Below are 25328 nucleotides of genomic sequence, written 5' to 3'. Positions count from 1 at the left end.
ACGTCATAGAATGAAAAGTAGAAGTCCCTTCCCGCCCCTCTCTCTGACTACTTCTGCCCTTTAACTGCTGTTAAAAGCTGTTTGGCATCTTTGCATAAATTTTCTGTGTATTGCGTGTTTCTCTTTTACACAAATGGGATCATTAAATACAGCCTAGGGTGCAATAAGCATCGTTCACATTCAATCTTACTATCTTTTGGACAAGTTTTTGTAGTGGTACTCATAGCTGTCCTTCCTCTTCTTAGATGGCTGCGTTTTATGATGGAGCTATAACTGATTTAAGCAATCCTTGTACACAAATCTTTGTGCGCTTGTGCAGGTCCATCTGTAAGGATGGAGTCCCAGCAGTGGAATTCCTGGGCCCACAGGCATGAACTTTTTTACTTTGGTAAGCACTCCACGTTGCCTGCCCAGCACAAGTGAGCATCGAAGTTCTCAGAATCCTCTGGGGACTGCATCGGAAATTTGCTTATGAAAGTTGACTGTCACTTAAAATCTAATAGTTTCTAAGTTGTCAAGTTCTCCACAGTCACCTGGAGGACTCCTTTCCTTGCTTCTGATGTACATTTCCTAAAATGGAAATGTATTCTTTTAAATACTCAAACCTGTAGGTTCAAAAAGAAAACTACTCTTCTCAACTTTTTACTGTCTAAGGGATTGGAACCAGGCTAATTGTGTCAAAAAAACTAAGCTTTGTTTCATATACTAATCTTATACCTTGGAAAATATTACTCTGAAGTTTGTATACCTTTTCCTCTTTGAATCATTTTTGGACACCATGTCAGTATAATGTTACTGCTTTGTTACAGTGTATTCTAAGAAGTTACCTGCTTTTGTTCTGTAGGGCTCTCATATAAATGAACTTTAAGTTGACACTGTGTGCAGCAGTGTTGCCATGTAACATGTGGGGCAGTTTTTCCTGACTGCGTGTATTTTCTCCCCAGGAAGCCTCAAGACAATCATGCCCACGAGCACTCCACACCGCCCAGGTAGTCATCGCACTTTTCATCTCTTCCTAAAACGTGTTTTGTTGTCCATCTTATGAAGGTTTTATGTATAAGTATTTATTTATCTTGACTTTCCTGCTTTCGCCAAAGTTCTTTGGCAATCATCAATTCTTACAGACTTAGTCAAGCTCTACTAATCACTGCTTTTAAGCTATAAGCATGTCTATGTTGTCCATTATATGTTGTTATGTATTTATATGTTTACATAATTATATTACATATTTATAAATCTATATTTTGTATTAAGCTATAAAATATATCTATATAGAGAAACAGGTCCACCAGCGTGATAGAACTTGGTACGAAATAGCTCTGAATTTATTTTAATGAAGGCTTTTAAAATTTTTATGATTTTATAAATAATATTTATCAAAAGTTTTTCTTACAATTCTTTTCTAACCAAAATTAAGATATATTTAAAAGGATGACCACAATTCAAGCATTGAAGATATTTATGCTTATGAGTTAATGCTAAGTTTGATATTAATATCCCTTAATTGTGGAAACAATGTAATGGCCATAAAAAAATTCCTTAGAGTAAAAATCATTTTCAATTTATCTAATTTCAGGCTGGTTATTTAGGATTGGTTTTGGTTTTTTACTTGATAACTGTTTTTGATAGTCTCTTTGTACTTCTTCCGCCCCCCCGCCCCTACCCCCCCGCAGATCATATTATCTCAATGAAACTGGCGATTGAACTTTGCTCTAGTTGATGGACAAAATTTCTCCTAGACTATTCATCATCCCAATTTCATCCGAGTTGAAAATATTCAAATGCCATAAGAAAATTTTACAGACTTACACGTAACTTCTGGGTGGACATTGCTGCAATGGAGAGAACTGTGTTATAGCCCTGGTCCAAGGACATTGCCCCTAGCCTACGGGGTAGGTGTCAAAGGTTCCCAAGAGAAGGACTTCTCGGCAAGCGTGCAGACACCTGGAACATGGAAGCAAGCAAGCTTTGAAAAGCCCAGCTTCGGACACACTCCATGAGTCTGCAGGGCTTTCCAGCGAATTAGCACTTAAGACCTTGTGTAACGAAAATGGACACTGGGGACACAGCTCTAGGACAAAAAGCTACCTCACGGTCTGGAGAAACTGATAAAGCATCAGGTAGATGGAGACAGGAACAATCAGCTGTTATTAAGATGAGCACTTTTGGCAGCCAAGAAGGACAGCGGCAACCGCAGATAGATCCGGAGCAGGTCGGAAACACAGCATCAGCACAACTCTTCGGTTCTGGGAAGCTGGCCGCGCCTGGCGAAGTGGCACAGCAAGTCCCAGAGAAGCAATACCCACCGCACCGTCCGAGTCCTTATTCATGCCAACATTCACTCTCCTTCCCGCAGCACTCGTTGCCGCAGGGGGTCATGCACAGCAGCAAGCCACATCAGAGCCTCGAAGGCCCTCCGTGGCTTTTCCCTAGCCCTTTGCCACCTGTTGCCTCTGAGGACTTATTTTCCTTTCCTATCCATGGCCACAGTGGTGGTTTTCCTAGAAAAAAGATTTCAAGTCTGAACCCTGCTTTTAGCCAATTCTCCCAGAAAAGTATCGAACAGTCAGAAGATGCTCACAAGAAAGAGCACAAACCCAAGAAGCCCGGCAAGTACATTTGTCCTTACTGCAGCAGGGCGTGTGCCAAACCGAGTGTGCTGAAAAAACACATCAGGTCCCATACCGGTGAGCGGCCGTATCCATGCATACCGTGTGGTTTCTCTTTCAAGACAAAGAGCAATTTGTACAAGCACAGGAAGTCACATGCCCACGCAATTAAGGCAGGCTTAGTCCCTTTCACAGAGTCAGCTGTATCTAAATTGGACCTAGAGGCTGGTTTTATTGATGTAGAAGCAGAAATACATTCGGATGGTGAGCAGAGTACAGACACAGATGAGGAGAGTTCTTTATTTGTCGAGGCCTCTGACAAAATGAGTCCTGGTCCGCCAATCCCGTTGGATATTGCAAGCAGAGGGGGCTATCATGGATCATTGGAAGAATCGTTGGGAGGTCCAATGAAGGTGCCGATTTTGATTATCCCTAAAAGCGGGGTTCCTTTAGCTAATGAAAGCTCTCAGTACATTGGCTCCGATATGTTACCTAATCTGGCTTTAAGTACTAAGGCTGATGACTCTCACACGGTAAAACAGAAACTTGCACTAAGACTGTCAGAGAAAAAAGGACAAGATTCTGAGCCATCTCTAAACCTTCTGAGCCCGCACAGTAAAGGAAGCACTGACTCTGGTTACTTTTCTCGCTCGGAAAGTGCAGAGCAGCAGATAAGCCCTCCAAACACAAATGCAAAGTCTTATGAAGAAATCATCTTTGGCAAATACTGTCGGCTTAGTCCCAGGAACACACTCAGTGTCACAACCACAAGTCAGGAGCGTGCCACAATGGGCAGGAAGGGCATGATGGAGCCATTACCTCACGTCAACACCAGGTTAGACGTCAAGATGTTTGAAGATCCCGTCTCACAGCTGATCCCAAGCAAAGGAGAAGGCGATCCCAGTCAGACAAGCATGCTGAAGTCCACCAAATTCAACAGTGAGTCCAGACAATCCCAGACTATTCCACCATCTATCCGGAACGAAGGAAAACTTTACCCTGCGAATTTCCAGGGCAGCAACCCAGCTCTCTTAGAAGCTCCTATGGACTCTTCACCCCTTATTCGAAGCAACTCAATGCCAACTTCTTCAGCAACTAATCTGAGTATCCCTCCATCTCTGCGAGGAAGTCACTCATTTGATGAGAGGATGACGGGCTCTGACGATGTGTTCTATCCAGGGACCGTCGGAATCCCCCCTCAGCGCATGCTGAGGAGGCAAGCTGCGTTTGAGCTTCCTTCCGTACAGGAGGGGCACGCGGAGTCCGAACACCACGGCAGGATGGTGAAGAGTATCTCAGGGTCATCCTTGAAAGAAAAGAAACTGATTCCTGGGGACAGGGCTGGCTACGACTATGACGTCTGCCGGAAACCTTACAAGAAGTGGGAAGACTTGGAAACACCAAAGCCAAGCTACAGGGACATTTCCTGCTTAAGTTCTTTAAAACACGGTGGAGAATATTTTATGGACCCCTTGGTCCCACTGCAGGGAGTGCCCACCACGTTTGGACCTACGTGTGAAAACAGGAAGCGCCGGAAAGAGAAGAGCGTAGGAGATGAGGAGGACACCCCCATGATCTGCAGCAGCGTGGTAAGCACTCCCGTGGCCATAATGACTTCAGATTATGACCCCAAACTGCAGCTGCAGGAAGGCGGAAGAAGTGGGTTCGCCATGGCTGCACATGACAACGCTTCTCATAGTCACTCTGAGCGCTTTGACCTGTGTCGACCCCAGCTGCACTCTGGAAGCCCATCTCTAGGGTCAGAGGAGTTACCGTCAGCCACGGATTCAGACAAGATGTCAGACCTAGGGGGTAGGAAACCTGCAGGAAATGTGATTTCTGTGATTCAGCACACAAACTCACTGAGCCGACCCAACTCATTTGAGAGGTCTGAGTCATCTGAACTGGGGCCTAGTGTGCAGGAGAAAGCCTCTTCGCCTTCTGAGACCTGTGACAGTGAGGTTCCAGAAGCCCCGGTGAGCCCAGAGTGGGCTCCCCCCGGGGAGAGTGCAGAAGGCGGGGGGAAGCCGTCTCCTGGTCAGCAGGTCCAACAGCAGGCATACCACGCACAGCCCAGGCTGGTTCGCCAGCACAACATTCAGGTTCCCGAGATCCGAGTGACGGAGGAGCCGGATAAACCAGACAAGGAGAAGGAAGCCCAGAGCAAAGAGCCAGAGAAGCCTGTGGAGGAATTTCAGTGGCCCCAGAGAAGCGAGACCCTTTCCCAGCTCCCAGCTGAGAAGCTGCCCCCCAAAAAGAAGCGGCTGCGACTTGCGGACATGGAGCACTCTTCCGGGGAGTCCAGCTTTGAGTCCACAGGCACGGGCCTCTCGCGCAGCCCCAGCCAGGAAAGCAACCTGTCGCACAGCTCCAGTTTCTCAGTGTCTTTCGAAAGAGAAGAAACCATTAAGCTTGCTGCATCTGGTAAGCAAGATGAGTTTGGGAAGCACTCAGAATTTTTGACTGTCCCTGCTGGTTCGTATTCACTGTCTGTCCCAGGCCACCACCACCAGAAAGAGATGCGCCGCTGCTCGTCCGAGCAGATGCCTTGCCCTCACCCAGCTGAAGTCCCAGAGATTCGGAGCAAATCATTTGATTATGGGAATCTGTCCCACGCCCCGGTGGCAGGGACGTCAGCCTCCACGTTGTCCCCATCCCGGGAGAGGAAGAAATGCTTCCTGGTGCGGCAGGCTTCCTTCAGTGGCTCCCCTGAGATCGCCCAGGGTGAGGCCGGGACCGACCTGGGCGTCAAACAGGAGCAGATGGAGCACCTGCACGCTGGCCTCAGGTCCACGTGGCACCACGCCTCGTCCTCTGTGCTGCCCCCTCTCCAGGCAGAGGACCTAGGGAAGCAGCTGGTGGGTCCTTGTGCCCAGCTGGGCGCAGGGCCACTCCACCTGGCCCAGCAGCAGATCCTGCACATGGACAGTCAGGAGTCTCTGAGAAATCCCTTGATGCAGCCAACATCCTATATGGCAAGCAAGCACTTGTCTGAACAGCCACACTTATTTCCACACCAGGAGACGATTCCATTTTCTCCAATCCAGAATGCCTTGTTTCAGTTTCAGTATCCTACTGTCTGTATGGTTCACCTACCGGCCCAGCAGCCTCCGTGGTGGCAGGCGCATTTCCCACCCCCGCTCGTGCCACACCCTCAGAAGAGCTACGGCAAGCCTCCTTTCCAGGCAGAAATTCATCCCAGCTATCCCTTAGAGCACGCTGCAGAGCACACTGGAAAGAAAGCCGCTGATTATGCACACACAAAAGAGCAATCTTACCCGGGTTATTCGGGAACATCAGGGCTACACTCAAAGAACCTTCTTCCAAAGTTCCCGTCGGACCAGAGCACCAAGTCAACAGATGCGCCCTCCGAGCAGGTTCTTCAAGAAGAGTTCGCCTCGGCACCCGCTGGGCCTTTACGCTCCTTACCAGGGACCGTGGTCCCTGTTAGGATCCAGACCCATGTCCCGTCCTATGGGAGTGTCATGTACACAAGCATTTCCCAGATACTTGGGCAGAACAGTCCTGCGATTGTCATATGCAAAGTGGACGAGAATATGACCCAAAGAACACTGGTAACGAATGCGGCCATGCAGGGGATAGGGTTTAACATTGCCCAGGTGTTGGGGCAGCATGCAGGCTTGGAAAAATACCCCATCTGGAAAGTACCTCAAACCTTACCGCTTGGCCTAGAATCCTCCATTCCCTTGTGCTTGCCTTCCACCTCCGACGGTGTCGCCACCCTGGGAGGCAGCAAGCGGATGCTTTCTCCCGCCAGCAGCTTAGAACTCTTCATGGAGACAAAGCAGCAGAAAAGGGTCAAAGAAGAAAAGATGTATGGGCAGATTGTGGAGGAGCTCAGTGCTGTGGAGCTAACCAACTCGGACATCAAAAAGGATCTCTCCCGCCCACAGAAACCCCAGCTGGTTCGACAAGGCTGCACTTCTGAGCCAAAGGATGGCTTGCAGTCGGGGTCATCTTCCTTGTCCTCGCTGTCCCCCTCCTCATCTCAAGACCATCCCTCTGCCAGTGCGCCCCTGAGGGAGCCATTCCCTCCCAGCTCCAGGGCACCCTCTCTTGGGCAGAGGTCCAGTGGACCTTCTGAGAGCAAGGAGTCTTCAGATGAATTGGATGTTGATGAGACAGCCTCTGACATGAGCATGAGCCCACAGAGCTCCTCACTGCCCCAGGGAGACAGTCAGCCGGAAGAGCAAGGAAGGGGCCAGAAGCTGCCTGTTGGCATGCTGGTCCACATGGCCTCCAGCCCAAGTGGGAAAGCGGCAAACTCAACACTTCTTTTCACGGATGTGGCTGATTTCCAGCAGATTCTTCAGTTCCCCAGTCTGCGGACAACAACTACTGTGAGTTGGTGCTTCTTGAATTATACAAAACCCAATTATGTGCAACAGGCCACCTTCAAATCCTCGGTTTATGCTTCATGGTGCATTAGTTCCTGTAACCCAAACCCATCGGGATTGAACACCAAGACCACTCTGGCTCTTCTGAGGTCAAAGCAAAAAATCACCGCAGAAATTTATACTCTGGCTGCTATGCACAGGCCTGGAACCGGCAAGCTGACATCATCAAGTGCTTGGAAGTTTGCTCAGGTAATGAATATTGTTCTGAAAGCATTCTGTATTGTGGATTTGATTGCTGAGCAGAATACACAGTAAAGGACTGTCTAAAACTTGCAAATAAAATGCAGGTCAGATCTGGGGAGTCCCGTGCAGCATCGGGCTTGCCTGTGGATGACAGAAGCCACTGGCATGAACTTGGTTATGAGGGTCCCCGCAGAAGTCTTAGCCACAAAGCATCTCCTTCACCAGGTGCCATGAAGTTCTATCTCAGGGACTAATTCTTCTGGGTCCTTCTCCCTCCAGACCTGTGTTAATGACCTAGCAGGCTGGCTTCTCTTTTGAGGTGAGGAATTCGGGAAGTCGTGAAGTGAGGACAGAGAGTGGGAGTGGACGCCGAAAGGAACCATCAGTCCCGAGAGGGGCAGGGAGTCGGAACTGAACTTCGCAAACTTCAGAGGACTGGTTCCCACCCACAGTACTTTTCACTAAAATTTATTTTCTGTGTATCTCTCCCAATACTCATTTTTTCCAAATGACTAGCTGGTCTGTTCAAAAAATGAATTATTAATGCCATACACGTGAAATTATAAAAACATTAACCAAGGAGCCCTTGGGAATTTATGCTAAGTTATTAAAGAAGCAAATGGAGAATTTAAAAATATATTTTACTTATTTCAGTCACCACTGCCCTTCCGTGATTTTTGAAAATATTTCCCTAATTAATAAAGATGGCTTTAATTGCTACTTCAGAATATAAAGCATGTTTTTGCAGTTCGTCTTAGTGCTTCACAGCGCAAGTGCTAAAGCAGTAGGTTTTGAAACAAAACACTGAATTTACTCAGTAAACAGTGTTACTCTTTTCTGATATTATTCGTATTATCCCTTCTTTTATGGAACCAGCCCGTGGTCTTTTGGCATGGAATTTAGCTAATTTTCAGAGATCGTGAAAGAGCGGGATCTGGGGGTTTCCCCTTTGTTTTAGAGAAAGCATGCGAAATGATTCTCTCTTTTTGTCCCACAGATGAAACCTGATGCGTCCTTTTTATTTGGCAGCAAACTAGAAAGGAAGCTAGTGGGAAATATCTTAAAGGAAAGAGGGAAAGGAGATATTCATGGAGATAAAGATATTGGATCCAAACAAACTGAGCCAATCCGAATTAAAATCTTTGAAGGAGGGTAAGGAAACATAAGGGCGAATGTAAACTATTCGGTTTTAAGGCAGAGCAAATGGTCCCAAACGTCTGCATGCGCACCCTCCTGTTGGAGCTGTACAGCGAGCTCCTTTTCTGTTCGCGGATCTGAAGTCTGGCTGGTGACGGACGAGTTCCTGTCCATGCTTTCATGACGTGCTGTTAATGAAAGTGTCCCTATTGCATATGGTTTGAGGCTCTGCTTTAAATTTTTATGCCTCCAATGTAGTATGAGATTGACTAAGTTGGTGGAATCTTGAAAGTTGTATTTAATATTATTTTTGTGGACATCTGTTGTGTTATTAATGAACATATTTTTATTCCATGCTACAAAATGCACTCCTATCATATACACTCCTATATCATCCTAGGAACTAGTTAATTTATTTGTTTTATTGCTTTTATTATTACCGAAACTCCAGACTTTATTGGGATTTCACCAGTTCCATCAATATCTGCTCCAGGATCCAAGCCAGGAGACCACACTGCATTTCATTGTCATGCTTTCTCACCCCCTCCAGTCTGTGACAGTTCACTGTCTTTAGGGATTTATTTTTAAATGTTAAATTCTGAGTGGTAGAAATACTCAGGTTCAATGACTTTGTTGTCTGTATAATTAAGAAAAATTATACATACATGTAATGTCTAGTTTTAGATTTTGATGGAAATGTATCCTTTATCTAGTCAGTGGGAGAAAAGCCCAGATTTTTGCTCTTACAGTTAAACAAATATTTAAAGCACATTAGCTGCATCTAGCTAATTGATGTAACTAGCATCACCTGTACAACCGATCTATAATTGATGTATTTCCATCAGCATGCATTTGTTCCAATTATATTTGGAGGACAAAATAACGGTATCTCTTTGACTATAAAATGTTGACCGTGTAGTGATATGCAGTATTGATTTCTCACATAGATTCTCAGTTTAGACATGGATGATAGAGATTGATTCCTTTGTAGGTGTGGCATCTTTTGGAAGGATGTCTCCTATTTTCACTGTTGTATGTAGTCATGGGGCTTGTCTCAGTATTTCTGACACCCCTCATCTTTTAACACAAATGAGAGAAATACAGATTTTACCTTTCCCAGAGACCGAAAGGTCCCTGTGGCTGCATCACCCGTCTTGCGTACCGTAGCCTTCTTCACAGCAGGGCCTGGAACTAGGTTGGAGAGACCTTCATGGTAAATGTATGCTTTGGGGAGCCCGTCTCCCCTAACGAAGGACACAGGTGAAAAAGCAAATGTGAAAGTTTTATCGCTGTGTTTTGATGATCCAAAAGGATTGTGCCTATATTTCTTTTCTTCCTCCTTTCATTGCCCCATTTTGTGGGCTATGTCCCAAGCACTTCTTAATCTACGGCCCAATTTCTGCCGGGTGGTGCCCAGATTCACACCAAACAGTATATGATCGAGTCTTATTTTGGTGATTGCAAAGTTTATGACTTAAAAAATGTATTAATGACCAATTGTTTAAGTGTATGTGCTTCTCATCTAATTTATAGCTTTAGAATTTAATTAAATGTATCCTTTATTTTTTTCAAAATGTATGAATTTTCATAACAAGTAGATTCATGGGTCTGCAGAATGGATTGGTAAATACCTTATTTGTATAGATTTTTCTAATATACAGTTATATTTTATACAGACCAATACTGTATTTCTATTCTAGAAGCAAGTCAGTCAGCTCAGACATTAAAAGTAAAATCATATTATTTGAAGGAAAAATGTATTCCCCTTCAACTATGATGATGGGCTACAATAAGTTTAAAGTATCCTTCTCCAAAGAAAATAAACTTCCTATGAAATAGTTTTATTCTGTATTCCTTAGATAATTTCATCAACTTAAGGGCACAAAATAGTGAAATTAAAAGGTGAAAGATATTTTGCATCTTTAGGTTCTTTTCTACTTTATTACAAAACACAATGTGAGATAAAAGAAAAGTTTTAAATGGTTTTGAAGAACAAATTGATGTTGGAAATTCTTGTAAAGGGGGACAGATTTGAAGGAGCAGGAAGCATACAAAATTAACGATGCATTTTTTAATACTACTTAATTCTTACCCGGATTGGTACTAACCAAAAAGTATATAATGTTAAGATTAAAGTATCTATAGCAGAGTTGGTATTTAAATATGTGGTTGGATTTTTCTTGCTTAAAAATCCTTCAGTGCATTGGATGAATGAAGTTGAGCTTGTTCTTGTTCCTGCTAATGGATTATCTAGGACAAATGGAATAGTGTGCAATGCTCCTAGAATGTAAAAAAACTGCAAATCTAGTGCCTTTAAGTCAATCCCCAGTGAACTGAGGCATTTTGTATGTCAGTTTGCCTTTTGAAATTATAAAAAAGACTTCAAAGGAGTGAAATATCTTTACAAGAATGACATTAGACCCATAATTCTAACCTCGCTATGATTTAGGAGATAACAGTATTCAGTGATTTATCCAATAGAATGCTCCCCTACTCCATGATAGACCATGTTTCCTTGTATTCTAAACAAAATGGGATGTTTGGGCACTACGTAGGTTTCTTCATAGTTCATACCTAAGACTTCGTTCATCTAATGAAGTCATTAGACATTCTTATCGTTAGAAATCATCTAAAGATTTCATTAGACATTCTTTTAAATCTCTCGGTTAAATCCTTCTGGAAAACAATGCAAATTTAATTGAAAAATAGAATCTCTAGTTTCTATTATGTAACATTACCTTCCAGAAGCCACTTGAAATTCAGACTCCACTTGTATACAGATTCACGGTCCTTGGGAAGAACAGATAAAATCTGTAGACAACAGTTGGTGAGCTCAGCCTGTGTAAGTTAGCAATTTCCAAGGCACTCTCATGCCAGGATTGTGAAAATAGAGTGGAAACTTGCAAAGAAGATTTCTATTATCAGCTACATTAATTTTAGAAAATTTAGAGGGGTATATATATTGCACATTCACATTTTAAATGATACAATGTTAAATGATCTATGATGATTTGAACATGTTGGTATAACTTTTTGATTGTCTCTTGGTTGGAAGTTTTACTGGAATCCAAAAGCAACTCTTTGAGGCTTACATAAGCCTGTTTGAATGTCTATACCAAGTTCATCTATTTACACTTACTAGAACAGCCAGTTCCATGTTGAACTCCATGTGGAAAAAGTTACATTTAGTTTACAATGCCAGATCTGTTATCTATCTTTCAGGCATTTACTGCATAAATTTTATAGGCTTCATAGAAGTTGCATAATTGTAGAAAGTCCATAATAAAAATTTGCCATGCAAATGATTAGCTTTTGGTTTGGGGGCACCCAAAAAATGGAATTTATTTGTAAAAATTGTGTATTTAGTCTTACATGTTTAAACTTCAGTCACCTTCAACATACTCTCCATTTGATGCAATACACCTACTGAGATGTTTTTTCCCACGGCTCAAAACAGTTTTTGAACGCATTGACTTTGATGCTTCTTAGTGCTCCTGCTTTTTTTTTGTTTCACCTCTTCCACATGTGCAAAATGTTTCCTACTGGGGATTTTTTTTATCCCCGAAACAAGACAAAGTTGTTTGGGGTGAGATCAGGTGAACAGGGAGAGTGGGGCACTGGGGCCAAGCCATTTTGATCAAGAACTGCTGAACATTCAGCGTAGTGTGGGCAGGTGCGCTGGTACATCATGCATTGTGAAATGGGCAAATGCGTTGAGTCTTCAAAAAAAAATTCACTGAAGCTGAACGCAGCCTCTCACAACAATGCCATCCTGTCCACTGATATAGATGAGTTCCCAGAACACTCGCCTAGCAGGGGAAGCCTATACTACAAGGAGCCTGCCATCTAGAAAAGATAATTTCATTTTGGGGGGAGTCCCCCGTCGTATAACATGCTAAAGTACTTGAAAACTCACTGGATTACCTTTTTTAAACAGGTATAAGTCAAATGAAGATTACGTATATGTCAGAGGACGTGGACGTGGGAAGTACATTTGTGAAGAATGTGGGATTCGCTGCAAGAAGCCGAGCATGCTCAAGAAGCATATCCGCACTCACACTGATGTCCGGCCTTATGTGTGTAAGCTGTGTAACTTCGCCTTCAAAACGAAAGGTATGGGTCTGATTTTTTTCTTTTTTAGAGGCAAATCACTTATTTATGGCTACTTTGGATTTTGAATCCCATTTTATAACTAACTTTCATCGACAGTAAGATGGTTTTGTTTGTGAAAATATGACCCCTCGAAATGCATTTTCTCCCTCATGTAAGTGATTGAAGGGTGTACATGAGACAGCGAGGCTCCATCTATGACTTAGGTAAGAGCTGTGGAGCTGGACCCAGGCCAGTCGTCTCCAAAGGAAGTGGCTCAGAATTGCCTGGATAGCTATTACTTCATGTTGGAAATGTTGTGTGGTCTAGATAATCTTTGCAGCAGGACTGAAGTACTGCAGGGAGGCAATCCATGCGGTGGCATTAGGGAAGCAAAGTAGCAGCTGGGGAAAAAAAAAACATGTGCCCATGGTCAGTTTCAAGGTTATGAATAATGTAGGAATCCACAGACTCCCAGGTGGGCCCCTCCATCCACAGTTGCATTAATTATGCATAGAAATTTGATAGCTTGGGTTCTGTGTATTTATCAGCACGGAGACAAATTTCTTACTCTCGGGCCACAACTATTCATCTCATAAAACTAGGACTTGCCTTGAAATGATATTCTGTCTTTTCAAAAAAAAAATCTGTTTTTAACAGGTATATTTATAGGAAAATATTTTAAAGAAGGTTGCTTTAATGTTGTTTCTATCGTTTTATAAAATCATGAAGATCTTCATAAGCCCAGTGTTTGTCTGAACACAAACCATAGTGAATTAGAGGTGGTTTGACTTGGGCAGAAGCACTGCTTCCTACAGCAGTAAAGTACTAATGGAGCCTATAGATACCCACTCATTAACCTCACATCATTTCCAAAGCTTTCACTTTAAATTTGCTTGCCAATTGGTCTGCTCACTACACATCAGGAAAAACAAATATCAAATAAAATGACCTTTGGTGAAGACATGTGTGTGCGTATTTTCTTACAATCAAAATCCTGAAGTGCTTCATAGGTTTGTCAGGAGTATAAAGGTGAAGGCTCTTGGTGTGTCTGGTTTTTCTGTACTAACAGAGTATATTACAAGAATGCCTTCTTTGAAGCCAGGAAAAGGGGGGAAGGAGTGCTAATTTGCATTTCAAAAGAAATAAACATAAGGTTCTTTAAATATCATTCACTTTGGCACAGTCAAGCCTTTGGTACAGAATTTCACTCAAAGACTTCCTGGGAGATAAGAAAATGTAAATTTTAGTTATAGGATATACTGTAACTCTGCCAGTTATCACAACTGATACATCTTCCCTAGATATATGACTTGCCTGCAGGTAGAACTCTGTGAAACACTGGGTGAAGAAACACATTTTAAAGATTTAAAATAAAAATCAAATTAAACTTGCCTCTGGACCATTGTCCTGGAGTTTAGCTAGAAATAACTTATTCTTGGTCATTATTTGAGTTTCCTAGTCACCCTCTGAGAATGTGCAAATGTCTCAGAATCATAAAATAAGCAAAATATTCTGGGAAACCCCTCCACCGTTCCCGGGTGGCTGAAATGCTTGTCCAAATGCATGTCATCTGAGCTCAGGTCAGGAGCAGGCTTCCTCCAGGCCTGGGCCACTCCTTCTGCCCCCGCTGCCTCCCAACCACCATTCCCCTCCCCTCACTTTTCTGGAAGCCCTTTAGAAGTTCAAGAATTCCAGAAACCAAAGCCAGGGCCACCTTCCCTGAAGATGAGAGCTCAAAGCCTGACCACCTGTGTGAAACCGGCGGACAGAAAAATACAGAAGAAACAAATACTAAGATCTAAATAAATTATATTGACACACCTAACATCCACACCCACCCACATACACAACTCCTTGCTCCCTTGCAGAGGCAGATGATTTCTATTAATTTATAGGTATATTTAATTGATTTACAGATTTCAGAGTTCTTGATTTATCTACAAAAATGTTTGAGCTTTTTTAAAAAAGTGTAGTAATATAAATAAAATGATAAAGAACAGTGTCCCCGTTTAGAATTGTGACTCATGTGTTGCATTAATAGTAAACTAAACACCCTACAAGGGGAACAATCCATGTCAGCAGGCTGAGGGTCCCCATCAAGATTCAATGAGCCTAGCTGTGAAAATCAGGCGTTTGCTGGTGGACTGCCAAAGCAGCACAAAGGGCATAGACAATATTAGGGCCCTTACAACTGAGTTAGTTCCTGGATCTCTTCTGATAAGCTCTCTATATGACATGGAATAGGATATTTTTTTCATAGATCCTAAATCAAAAGTGATTGGATCAGTATTTTCATAATTTCTCACATGACCAATAGCAAGGATATAAGTCTATGGAAACATAGACACACACTTATGTGTATACACAATTGTACATATATCATCATCATCCTGATATTTGACGTAAAAACCTTTTTTCTTAGCATGATGGGAGTTCCGGATAAATACAAAGAGGGCACTGCTGCGCCTTAGGAAACCGCTGTCATCAAGCTCGCTAACATTGCCTGGCAGATAGGTGCTCAGTGCTGAGAGTGGCACTCCGTATACACAGTAAACATTTGTGCGGTTCTTTGAATTCATTTACAGGGTTGCCCCTAACATCAGTTTGGTTGGTTTTTTAATTCTGACGTGGTAGGATGCTGTGAGTCTAATCTATATCTGATCATTGCCAGAAGGGCTGGGGTCTGGGGAAGGGGGGTTATTGATAATATTTCATTCTGAAGTTTCCCTGTGATGTGCAACCCAGCTTGGCTGTCTATGGAGTATTCCAAGGCTGGCCCATTTGGGTCAAAGACATTAGATCCTTTCTCAGCCAGGAGAGCTTGGGCTTCCCAGTCATGCTTGGAGCCTGCTCTTGAAAAGACGTGACTCTGGACTTGAACAAGTCCTCCAGAAGGAAGAAAACCTGAGACTGGGCCAAAGCCCTCACTTGTTGATATCTTCCGGAACCAGATTGGGTCTCTCAAGTTTGAGGCAGGGGGTAGTGGATAGAAACAAATCTCTGTTGTCCCAAGTGAGTTCATTTCACAGTGAATTTTGGAGCAATCCTCACATTTGGGTAACAGATGAATTCCTCTCTCTCTCTCCCCCTCTCTCTCTGCTTTCTAGGAAACCTAACGAAGCATATGAAATCTAAAGCACACATGAAGAAATGCCTGGAGTTGGGAGTCTCAATGACGTCAGTGGATGATACAGAAACCGAGGAAGCAGGTATTTGTCATTTAGTTTACTGACCGCTTCACTGTGCATGATGCAGCTTTGTGGCCAAAATGATAAAAATAAGTTTAGATATTTTTAAAAAACTGATTATATTTCATTGTTTTAAATACTAACTATGGAAAAGAAGTCTGACATATTGAATTGTTTGAAAACCTACTGAGAAGAAATAAATGCATTTCAGTTCAGACCTAGGGAGGGAAAAGGTCTTACTATGAAAATATTTGTATCTAGAACCATAAAGGGAATCTAACTGCACTTTCGTTGTGATAGTGATTTAAACTTTACAAAACTTTCTGAGAGGTTTGGAAAGCATTCTAATGTCTTAATTTTCCTATTAAGAGGAAATCTAGTAGGAAAGAAAATCATCATTAACCTCGATAGAAACCCTGAGGGTCAGCCAAACTCCCCGAGATACAGCACTTATACATAAGCTGATACCTATAGAGACAAGGTCTTGCTTTTCTTTTTTGCTTCTGACATTATCACTAACAACATTATATACCCATTGGTTAAGGGTTTTCTTTGAGTGGTGCAATGTCTGAGATAGAAGGTCCTACTCTGGGATTTTTATTATTAGAAGGTGGGGATGAAACCAGGTAGGAACATAAAAGACAAGAACCAGCGCCACCTCACAGAGGTTAGTGTCCAGTGAGTGTTACAGGAGTTAGAGATGGAACTGTCTCTGGGGCTGTAGGGTTGAGGAAAGCTTTTGGAAGGAGACGGGGCCTAAATTAACTCCTGACCTCGATATTTGGATCTTGAACTCCACTATCTTTGTTCAATTGTTTCAGAAACTATGGAGGATTTGCACAAAACGGCTGAGAAGCATAGCATGTCCAGCATTTCAACTGATCATCAGTTCTCAGATGCCGAAGAATCGGATGGCGAGGATGCCGATGACAATGATGATGATGATGAAGATGACGATGACTTTGATGACCAGGGAGATTTGACACCAAAAACCAGATCAAGAAGCACCAGTCCTCAACCGCCTCGATTCTCCTCCTTGCCCGTGAATGTTGGCGCCGTGCCCCATGGGGCTCCTTCAGATAGTTCCCTGGGACATTCTTCACTGATCAGCTATTTGGTTACTTTGCCAAGTATTCAGGTTACTCAGCTTATGACACCAAGTGACTCCTGCGAAGACACCCAGATGACGGAATACCAGAGGTTATTCCAGAGCAAAAGTACGGACTCGGAACCAGACAAAGACCGGTTAGACATACCTGGGTGTATGGATGAAGAGTGCATGCTGTCTTCAGAGCCCAGCTCCTCTCCAAGGGACTTCTCCCCCTCCAGCCGCCACTCCTCCCCAGGCTACGATTCTTCACCCTGTCGCGATAACTCACCAAAGAGGTATCTGATACCCAAAGGAGATTTGTCACCCAGAAGACATTTGTCACCTAGGAGAGATCTATCACCCATGAGACATCTTTCACCAAGAAAGGAAGCTGCATTGAGAAGAGAGATGTCACAAAGAGATGTTTCGCCAAGACGGCATCTGTCCCCAAGGAGGCCATTGTCACCTGGGAAAGACATTGCGGCACGAAGAGACCTCTCTCCCAGAAGAGAGCGGAGATACATGACCTCCATCAGAGCACCATCCCCCAGAAGGGCTTTATACCACAACCCAGCACTGACCATGGGGCAGTATTTGCAAGCAGAGCCAATTGTATTGGGGCCGCCTGTGAGTATAAGTAACTTTCTCTTTTTAAGATGTAAGACACAGCTCATGGGAACCTCTTGATAGCGCACTAGTGTGGGAATTTATAACGTGCGTCTCTCGTGGGGAGGCGTGAACTCGGTTACTGTAAATAGCAGGAAGACATTTTTATCAAAGCTGTTGTCAGTAGCACGGCAGTGGCACCACCCCAAGTGCAGTGTTGCGTCAGAGCAGCAGCCATTCCAGCTGGTGACAGGTGAGGCCTTCCGGAGTGCTTTCTAAGGTTAATTATAAACGCGGGCTGAAGCTTCGACCCGAGAAGAGAAGATCAGGTCTTTGGAATGTCATGCTGCTTAGACAGATGGTCTTGGGGGTAAAGTTGTCATAGTTATAAACTCTTTGCTAGGTAAGGATTCTGATTCAGTATTAGCCTTGACTTTTAATAAGTTGTTTTTTTTTTTAAATAAATAAACTCATTACCTTGCTTGCAGTGAGTGGACAGGTGAAATTAGTGAGGGACTGGGAGAAGAGAAGAATGACCCCCTAGGTATGTTTGTAACTCAAAGACCTGAACGGATATGCTTTTCTTGCCATGACGGCCGCCTGCTGCTAACCGAGGGCCCTTGCTGAGGGAGATGGTGGCCCAAAGGGAGTGGGAAGTTCGAAGGATGGAAGGAGAAAGTATCCGAGGGGATTGCCACGGTACCCTCGGTAGACGTTAGATAACAACAGCAACAATCACGAGTTCAGTTTAGGCAGAAGCTTTAACGCAAATCCACGGACAAGCACGGGCCCCTCCTCCTTGCACAGCAGGTGGACCTGGACATCTCTTTCAGTGCGAGCGGGATTTAAAAAGATGAGTGAAGCAGCCACTGAGCACAGACAGAGGAAAGCTACCTCTTGAGTTTGCTTGCTTTAAATGTGACTTTTTGTTCCGTGGTCTCTGTTCTTTGCCCTTTTCTCTTCGCTCTGGGTTTCTGTCATGTGGGTCCACCCGGCCCTTCACAGCCAGAGGAAGCACTGGCGGCCCCCAGCTCTGTCTTCTCGCTGCCCTGGTGGCCAGGCTCCTCCCTGCTATCACCTTTTCACCAGCCTGAATCATAAACTTAGGTTGTCATTTTTGAACTTCAGGATAGCCCCCTGCGGCGTTCCAGTCTCGTCCCGCCAGCACCCTCTTTTCACAAGCCTACCGCCAACTTAGTTTTCATGGTGTAACCACTGCAGAAATATAATCTATTTGCTCAGCTAATAAACCAGCTAGCTAAGAAAAAGGAGGGACCTTTCCCCAGGGTTTTGTGTCTTGGCGGCCTTAAGTAGGAAGGAGTGATCATCTGAACGTAATGCCATTGCAGTGTAAATAAAGGGTGATGAATCCCTCAGGTGCTCGGGTACTGCCGCTGGGGTGAGAAGTGTTTTCTCTGGTGGAGACCCAGTGATGCCGGTGGAGTGCGTGAGACGGGGCTCCCCTGTTCTGGTAGTGGGCAGGTGTGCTAAGGCTGGGGTGTTCAGTCAATTGCAGCCACAGAAAATAAGCCTTTAGTGCCAACACACTATTGTTATTATTATTTTTTTAATAGCTCTCACAATCAAGTCAGGCAATGGAATTGGAGGAATGGGCTAAAGGAGTTCATCTAATTTTCGGATGCATGGCCAATTCACCTAGATATTTTTGAAGCCCAAGTGCTGAGTCTTTGTTCTATTACCCAGTTTCATTATCTTTAGAGAATGTATAGCTGGCTGCTTTGTCTGCATGATACGAGAGAATAGATCTGGGAATCCCCCTGAAGCAGGGGCAGTTGGTCCCAAACACTTCTATGCTTTATCACTCTGTTTTTGAGGGGCAAAGGAGGATTTGATTCTTTCTGTGAGGTGTGCATTAGATTCCTGTTGCCAAAGCAAACTAGAATCGTCAATGCTATGAGAAGTATTTCTCCTGATTAATTTATTTGATGAGTGCTTTACCCTCTCTGAATAATGTTTGAAACTACTACATTGGAATAACCCTAAAATAGTCCTTTTTGATGGAAATGCTATTAGCAATGCCTTGTCTTGTTGCTCCACATTGACCACAAGACAGTGGCCATGGGGTGAAAGGACCCTGTAGCTCAGCACGATACCTTCCTTGGCTGGTTCAGTCTGAGCGGTAGGCCCCGGGGAGCACGTTTGGAGGAGATGGTGTGTAATCACTGGGTCCTGCTACCCTGCTGTTTCTGCGCTGATGCCCTCTGGTTAGTTTCTGTTTCAGGGTGGTTGGGTGGCTAGATAGATAGAATAAAAAGGCAATAGTCTTTTTCATTCGGTAAATATTCTTTGAGAGTCTGCTATATATGGCTGAAGAATAAGGGTGAAAATTGTATGGCTTCTGTCCTCATCTTTTCTAAATAAAAAAAAAATTCTTTTCCATTTTTAAAGATTCAGTAGATAAATAGCAAGGAGACAGAAGAGTGTCTTGGTCCTTGGTACGTAGCATAGATGAACACTGTGTCCAGTGAAAGAGTCCACTTTCAGTCCTGTCCCCTGATCGCTGTGTGATCTTGGGCAAGTCACTGAAACTCTCTGTGGTAGCTAGGGAGGTGGGCCAAGCAGATTTCTGTCCCGGAAAGAACTTGCCATTCAGCTATAAGGAATGCGGTCAGCTGACAGCTCCCTACTGTCAGCTCCTGCAGGATACACCTGTTTCTCAGCCGAGGCCATGCTCTCTGCTGCAGCCCCAGCCAATGACTGAGCTCGGATTGGTCACAGCTGAGCTGAGCACCTGCTTCTTTTCCCGTCACCTTCACAGGCATTAGCTTATCTGTTCCTACCCCCACGTCTACACACACACCAACCAGTGAACCTCTGGTTATGCTCCTTCCTCCTTCCCAGCATTCGCTTCCAGAGGACCTGCTGGCACTGCCAAGAAGATGAGTGGGATAATGCATCTGATACACACGCACACGTAAATACACGTGCACTTAACACAGCCCACGGATGGGTTCCTTACTTGTTGTTCCGCATCAAGATGGGAGTTTGTTCACCACGTCACAACAGCAAGGTCCAAGTTACAAAACAGAATAGGTTGCAAATGGAGTAAAAGCCAAACTAGAAAACCCTTGTTAGGAGTTGTTTAGAGGGTGAAGGAGGGGTGAACAGGAGGAGAGGGGATGTGTGTGGGAAGTCGTTCGCTGGTAGGAGTTGTGCTTGTATACTTACTTCTGTGGTGGTAATCACTGAGTTTCTGACCAGTAAAGGTCCGAATGTGACACTTCTATTTTTAACACAAATACAATCTTGTGGGTATTTGAACATAATGAAGAAATCTTAGTTGTAGAAGACGGCCCGTTAGGTCCTTTGAGAGCCGTGAGTGAGAGACCTCACGTAATGGGACATCTCTTTTTCTCTCTCTCTGACTAGGGGTATGCAGTGGCCATCATGGAACAGCAACCAAAAGCAAAATAGAAAAATAACCAAACTACATTTTATTGTAAACTTTGAATCTGTAACAATTGTGAAGAAAATAAGGTTCATGTGATTATTTCCAAAGATTATTGTAGGCATTATAGTTCTTCCACCTTAACGGATGTTTGATGAAGGAAACATGCCTTTTTCTAAACCTGAGCCCATACAAGAAGGATTTTTTGGTAGCATATAATGATTTTGTTCTTATAGCATAAAATCCTTCCCTGACCTAGCTTATGAGGTCGTTGTGATTCTAGGTTTGGTGATTACGTGATTTCTCCCGCACTTCCAGGACAAGTCATTTGTTTCTAGCTTGAGTAAGTTGGAGCCTGGAGCAGGGTTAGGGCCAAGTTTGGCACAGAGTAGCAGGGCTGATGCATAATTTATTGTTCCTCGGCCAGCCTCACAATCTAAATAGAACTGGATGAATCATTAATGGTATAACGCACACCTTGAGTTTTGGAACTGAAACATTCATGAAATGAATTAGGACATTTTTTTGTATATTTCTTGGATTACTACCATACTTGACATGTTTTCACTTACTTGATTTTAAATTCTCAAAAAATAAGAATAAACTGAGTCCCTTTAGGATGACACTGCATTAAAAGAACAAATCTCAGTCAGTGAAACCAGATAATCTCATTAAAATCTGATAATCTCACAACCTACATTGTGCTTTGCTGCAGAAATATTTGTAGAAAATACATTTCTGGCTGAGACCATGAAATCTGGATCTCTGGCCTAAAATTTTAAGAATCTTGAATTCATTAATTTCTGAGAAGATAGGCAAATGGAAATAATAGACAGTCATCTTTGCTTCCCAGCTATGTAGTTGAGTAAGAGTTGTAACTAGTTGAAAATTTAATGTTAACTACACATCGGATGGGTTGATAGTTTCCTCTGCAAAAACCTGGCTTGATCTGTGATTTGTTGAAGACTCTGGTCATCTGGCTGGACGTCCCTTAGGCAGGAATTTATTCCATTAGACCAATAACTTACACTTTGGAGGGACCAGTTTATGTATCAACACCATTTGTCATCTGCTCTGCAGAAAAAAATTTAAAATGCAAATTTTCAGGATTGTTACTTTGATTATACTTATGAACACTTACAAAAAATAATAAAATTCTCCCCAGTATATAAGCAAATGGTAATCTTTTTACTTTCTTTTGAATTAAAAAATCTCTTATTAGTGTTTCTTTTTGCTCAGTAAACTTTTTCTAGTAATTATCCATGATTTTCTTTTCATTCTTCCTCATGAGAAAAAGCAGAGCTAAACTGTGTCTCCATACCAATAAAAATCATATGCATTTGTTTATCACGTTGCTGTTTAAAAAGAAAAGTAACTTTTCAAAGGGCAGCTTCATTCAAGGATTCTAAAAGACAACTGAGAAATCTCTTGAAAGTGAAAAACCCATAAAAGGATTGGTTTTAAGATTTTGTTTGTTTATTTTTAGAGAGAAGGGAAGGGAGGAAGAGAAGGAGAGAAACATCCCCGTGTGGTTGCCTCTTGCGTGCCCCCTGCCGGGGACCTGGCCCACAACCCAGGCATGTGCCCTGACTGGGAATCAAACTGGCGACCCTTTGGTATACAGGCCGGCAGGCAATCTACTGAGCCACACCAGCCAGGGCAGGATTGATTAGTTTTTAAATGCTTTGAATAAATGAGTGAATGAATGAAGTAGGTTGACCTAAACGTGACGAGTGGTGGGTCCTAAATCTTGTGCTCTCTGTTTCCCAACGCAGAATTTAAGAAGAGGATTACCTCAGGTTCCTTACTTCAGTCTCTACGGAGACCAAGAAGGTGCTCATGAACATCCAGGCTCCAGCCTTTTCCCTGAGGGACCTCATGACTATGTCTTCAGTCATCTTCCACTCCACTCTCAGCAGCAAGTACGCGCTCCTATCCCCATGGTGCCAGTTGGTGGGATCCAAATGGTCCACTCCATGCCGCCGGCCCTCTCTGGTTTACATCCTCCCCCCACATTGCCTCTGCCAATGGAGGGCTCCGAGGAGAAGAAAGGAGCTTCCGGGGAATTCTTCGCCAAGGATCCCTATGTTATTTCTAAGCAGCACGAGAAGCCATCTCCTCACCTTCTGCAGTCATCTGGTCCACCCAGCATACCCTCCTCTCCTCGGCTACTGATGAAACAGAGCACTTCAGAAGACAGCCTAAATGCAACAGAGAGGGAACAGGAGGAAAACATACAGACTTGTACAAAAGCCATTGCCTCTCTCCGGATTGCCACAGAAGAGGCCGCTCTGCTCGGGGCAGACCAGCCGGCACGGGTGCCGGAGCCCCAGCAGAAACCCTTGGAAAGTGCACATGTTAGCATTAGACACTTTAGTGGACCTGAGCCGGGCCAGCCCTGTACCTCAGCTCCCCACACGGACTTGCATGACGGTGGAAAGGACAGTTTTGGTACATCACAGACTGCATTAGCTCACGCCACGTTTTACAGCAAAGGCTGTGCAGATGACAAACCGTCGGGCTTTCACGGCAGCAAAGAATCACCTTCAAGCACAGAGGAAGGCAAAGAACCTTCATCAGAAAAGAGTCAGCTACATTGATCTAAGATGCATGGGGACTTTCATTTCCACCTTTTCTTATTTTGTTTTGTTTTTCTAGAAATAGAGGTAATCGAGTTGATAGCATGCCTGTCCTAAGTTACAGTAGTTTGCTATTATATATACTTTTGTTATAGCGAAAGAATTAGGAAAGTTAACAAGTCATCATGAGCCTGACCAAAACAAAATTTGAAATTAACCTATTGGGTCTGGTACTTTTAAAATTGTACAGATGTTTGTGCCTTTTCTTTACTTTGCTTATATTCTTATAAGCATTTTTTAGCAGTAATTTGTACATATTTTAGAATTTGTGTATCTGCTTTGTAATAAATGTAATTTCTTTCCTTTTTTGGACACTTGGATCTAAATGATGTAAAGCAAAACAGCATCAATATATATGTGAGGTTGCACTAAAACATATTTTTATATGATTAAAACTGAACAGCTTTTATGTACAGCTCTGATTCTGTAATACTAATATTTATTTACTTTGTTTCATAAATTGTACATTTTTTCTTAATGTTGTGGATTGCTTTTCTATGTGAAGCATGGGATTTACTGTTGCGTAACTAGAACAAAAATGTATATTGTAAACAAGTTATTTAAACTAGAGTATCTTATTCTGCACTTATGCATTAGTTAAAAAAAAAGATAAAGGATGTATCAGTCAGTTCTTAACTCTTGTAAATTTTTTTGACTCTTGTTTGCTGGATTGACTATAACTTAAGTGCTGATTGTGATTTTTAAACTGATAGTACCGTAAAGCATTAAAGTAAACAATGTGCTATTGTGAGTTTTTTCAAAGCTTTATAAATCAGTTATAAATAATATTAAAAGTATTTGGTCTTATGTGAACATGTTGATCTATATACTCATCTAAAAATATGGGAAAACATTCCGCCCCATGTAAATATGTACAAGTGCATCACTGGTACAATTTTATGTAACTCAGTTGGACACTAGGTTGCCGCAGACCTATGCTAGGGTGTCTTTAAAAATTAAAGTGACAAAGCACATGGGACTGTGTAGAGCTTGGTTATCGGCCGGCCCGGTGGCTTGGCAGGCAGTGCTGTGCGCTGCCGGTGGAGAAGATCTGGGCTTAGAAATCTCCTTGGTTCTTGCTGCACGAGATGGTGACTGGAACTAAGGCTACTTCAGAGGGGTCGCACTTGGACTCTTGAGGGGTGGGTGTGGAAGTGGGGAAGAGGCGTGGGGACCTGGCTGCTCATAGCCCTTCCCGTCAGCCAGTCCGCACGGTGACAGGGTTGGCGTCAGCTTTAGGAGAAGCCACTTTACCCTTTGGAAGAGGGGAAGAGTGTCACACTTCCGGCTATCTCAGGGGGAACGGAGGAAGAAGCGTTTTGGGGGAAAGAACTTGTGGGAGCATGATGTCTTCTGTATGCAGCATTCACAATGGGCTTTTGTGAGTGTCGAAGGTGGGCAGAGCCTTTGCAGGTCCAGAAGAATGGAAGGAAGGGAGGGTACAACAACATGCGCACGCACACGTGTGTGCACGCACACACACACAATCTGGGTTATCTTTGTGCTATATAGTGGATTATAATTCTGTGAAACCAAGTTTGTATATTGAATTACATTAAGGAGTGTTCTTTAAAAAGAGAAATAAATATACAGTTACATGCTTGAGGTGTCTAGTTTTTATGTGTTGTTTTACATTTTAATTTCCCAATTTTTTTCCAAAGGAATTTTGATGCTACCAACACACCATCAGTGTTTTTTCACTGCCAGCCTCTGCCCATCCCAAGGTATGTTGATAGGAACGCTTTTAAGAAGTGAGAAGACTTCCACTTGTCATTGGCTTCCATGTCACCGATTAGGACAGACACTGGTCACCACGATGTGAGCTCCGGAATGGAGTCATTGGAACCTTGTGGTGGGCACTGGCAGAATACACTGTACAAGAGACAAGAATAAAGCAAATTACCATTTTCCCTCTGCTCCCCTCCCAGTGTGCACACATACCTGACGTTCCCCTGGG

The 25328-nt window shown here is 43.3% G+C and overlaps 1 protein-coding gene across 1 annotated transcript; it reads left to right on the top strand.

Annotated features, from left to right (window-relative positions):
* Positions 1-1904: 1904 nt before the first annotated feature.
* HIVEP2 (HIVEP zinc finger 2) lies at positions 1905-24976 on the top strand. Its single transcript, XM_053914374.1, has 6 exons — positions 1905-7216; positions 8208-8362; positions 12285-12460; positions 15547-15648; positions 16449-17344; positions 22508-24976. Exons 1-6 carry the CDS (start codon positions 2051-2053, stop codon positions 23330-23332), a joined length of 7320 nt encoding a protein of 2439 aa, XP_053770349.1. The 5' UTR covers positions 1905-2050; the 3' UTR covers positions 23333-24976.
* Positions 24977-25328: the final 352 nt, after the last annotated feature.

This window comes from Desmodus rotundus, chromosome 11, assembly GCF_022682495.2.
Source record: "Desmodus rotundus isolate HL8 chromosome 11, HLdesRot8A.1, whole genome shotgun sequence".
Classification (NCBI taxonomy): domain Eukaryota; kingdom Metazoa; phylum Chordata; class Mammalia; order Chiroptera; family Phyllostomidae; genus Desmodus; species Desmodus rotundus.
Note: the sequence above shows the minus strand (reverse complement) of the source record. Positions and strands in the feature narration are given on the sequence as shown.

Bases quoted from the DNA above. Each gene is read 5' to 3' on its own strand.
- HIVEP2 (XM_053914374.1), top strand. From the start codon at position 2,051: ATGGACACTGGGGACACAGCTCTAGGACAAAAAGCTACCTCACGGTCT. The intron at 7,217-8,207 runs GTAATGAATATT...TTTGTCCCACAG, and splicing joins GTGCTTGGAAGTTTGCTCAG to ATGAAACCTGATGCGTCCTT. The intron at 17,345-22,507 runs GTGAGTATAAGT...TTCCCAACGCAG, and splicing joins CAATTGTATTGGGGCCGCCT to AATTTAAGAAGAGGATTACC.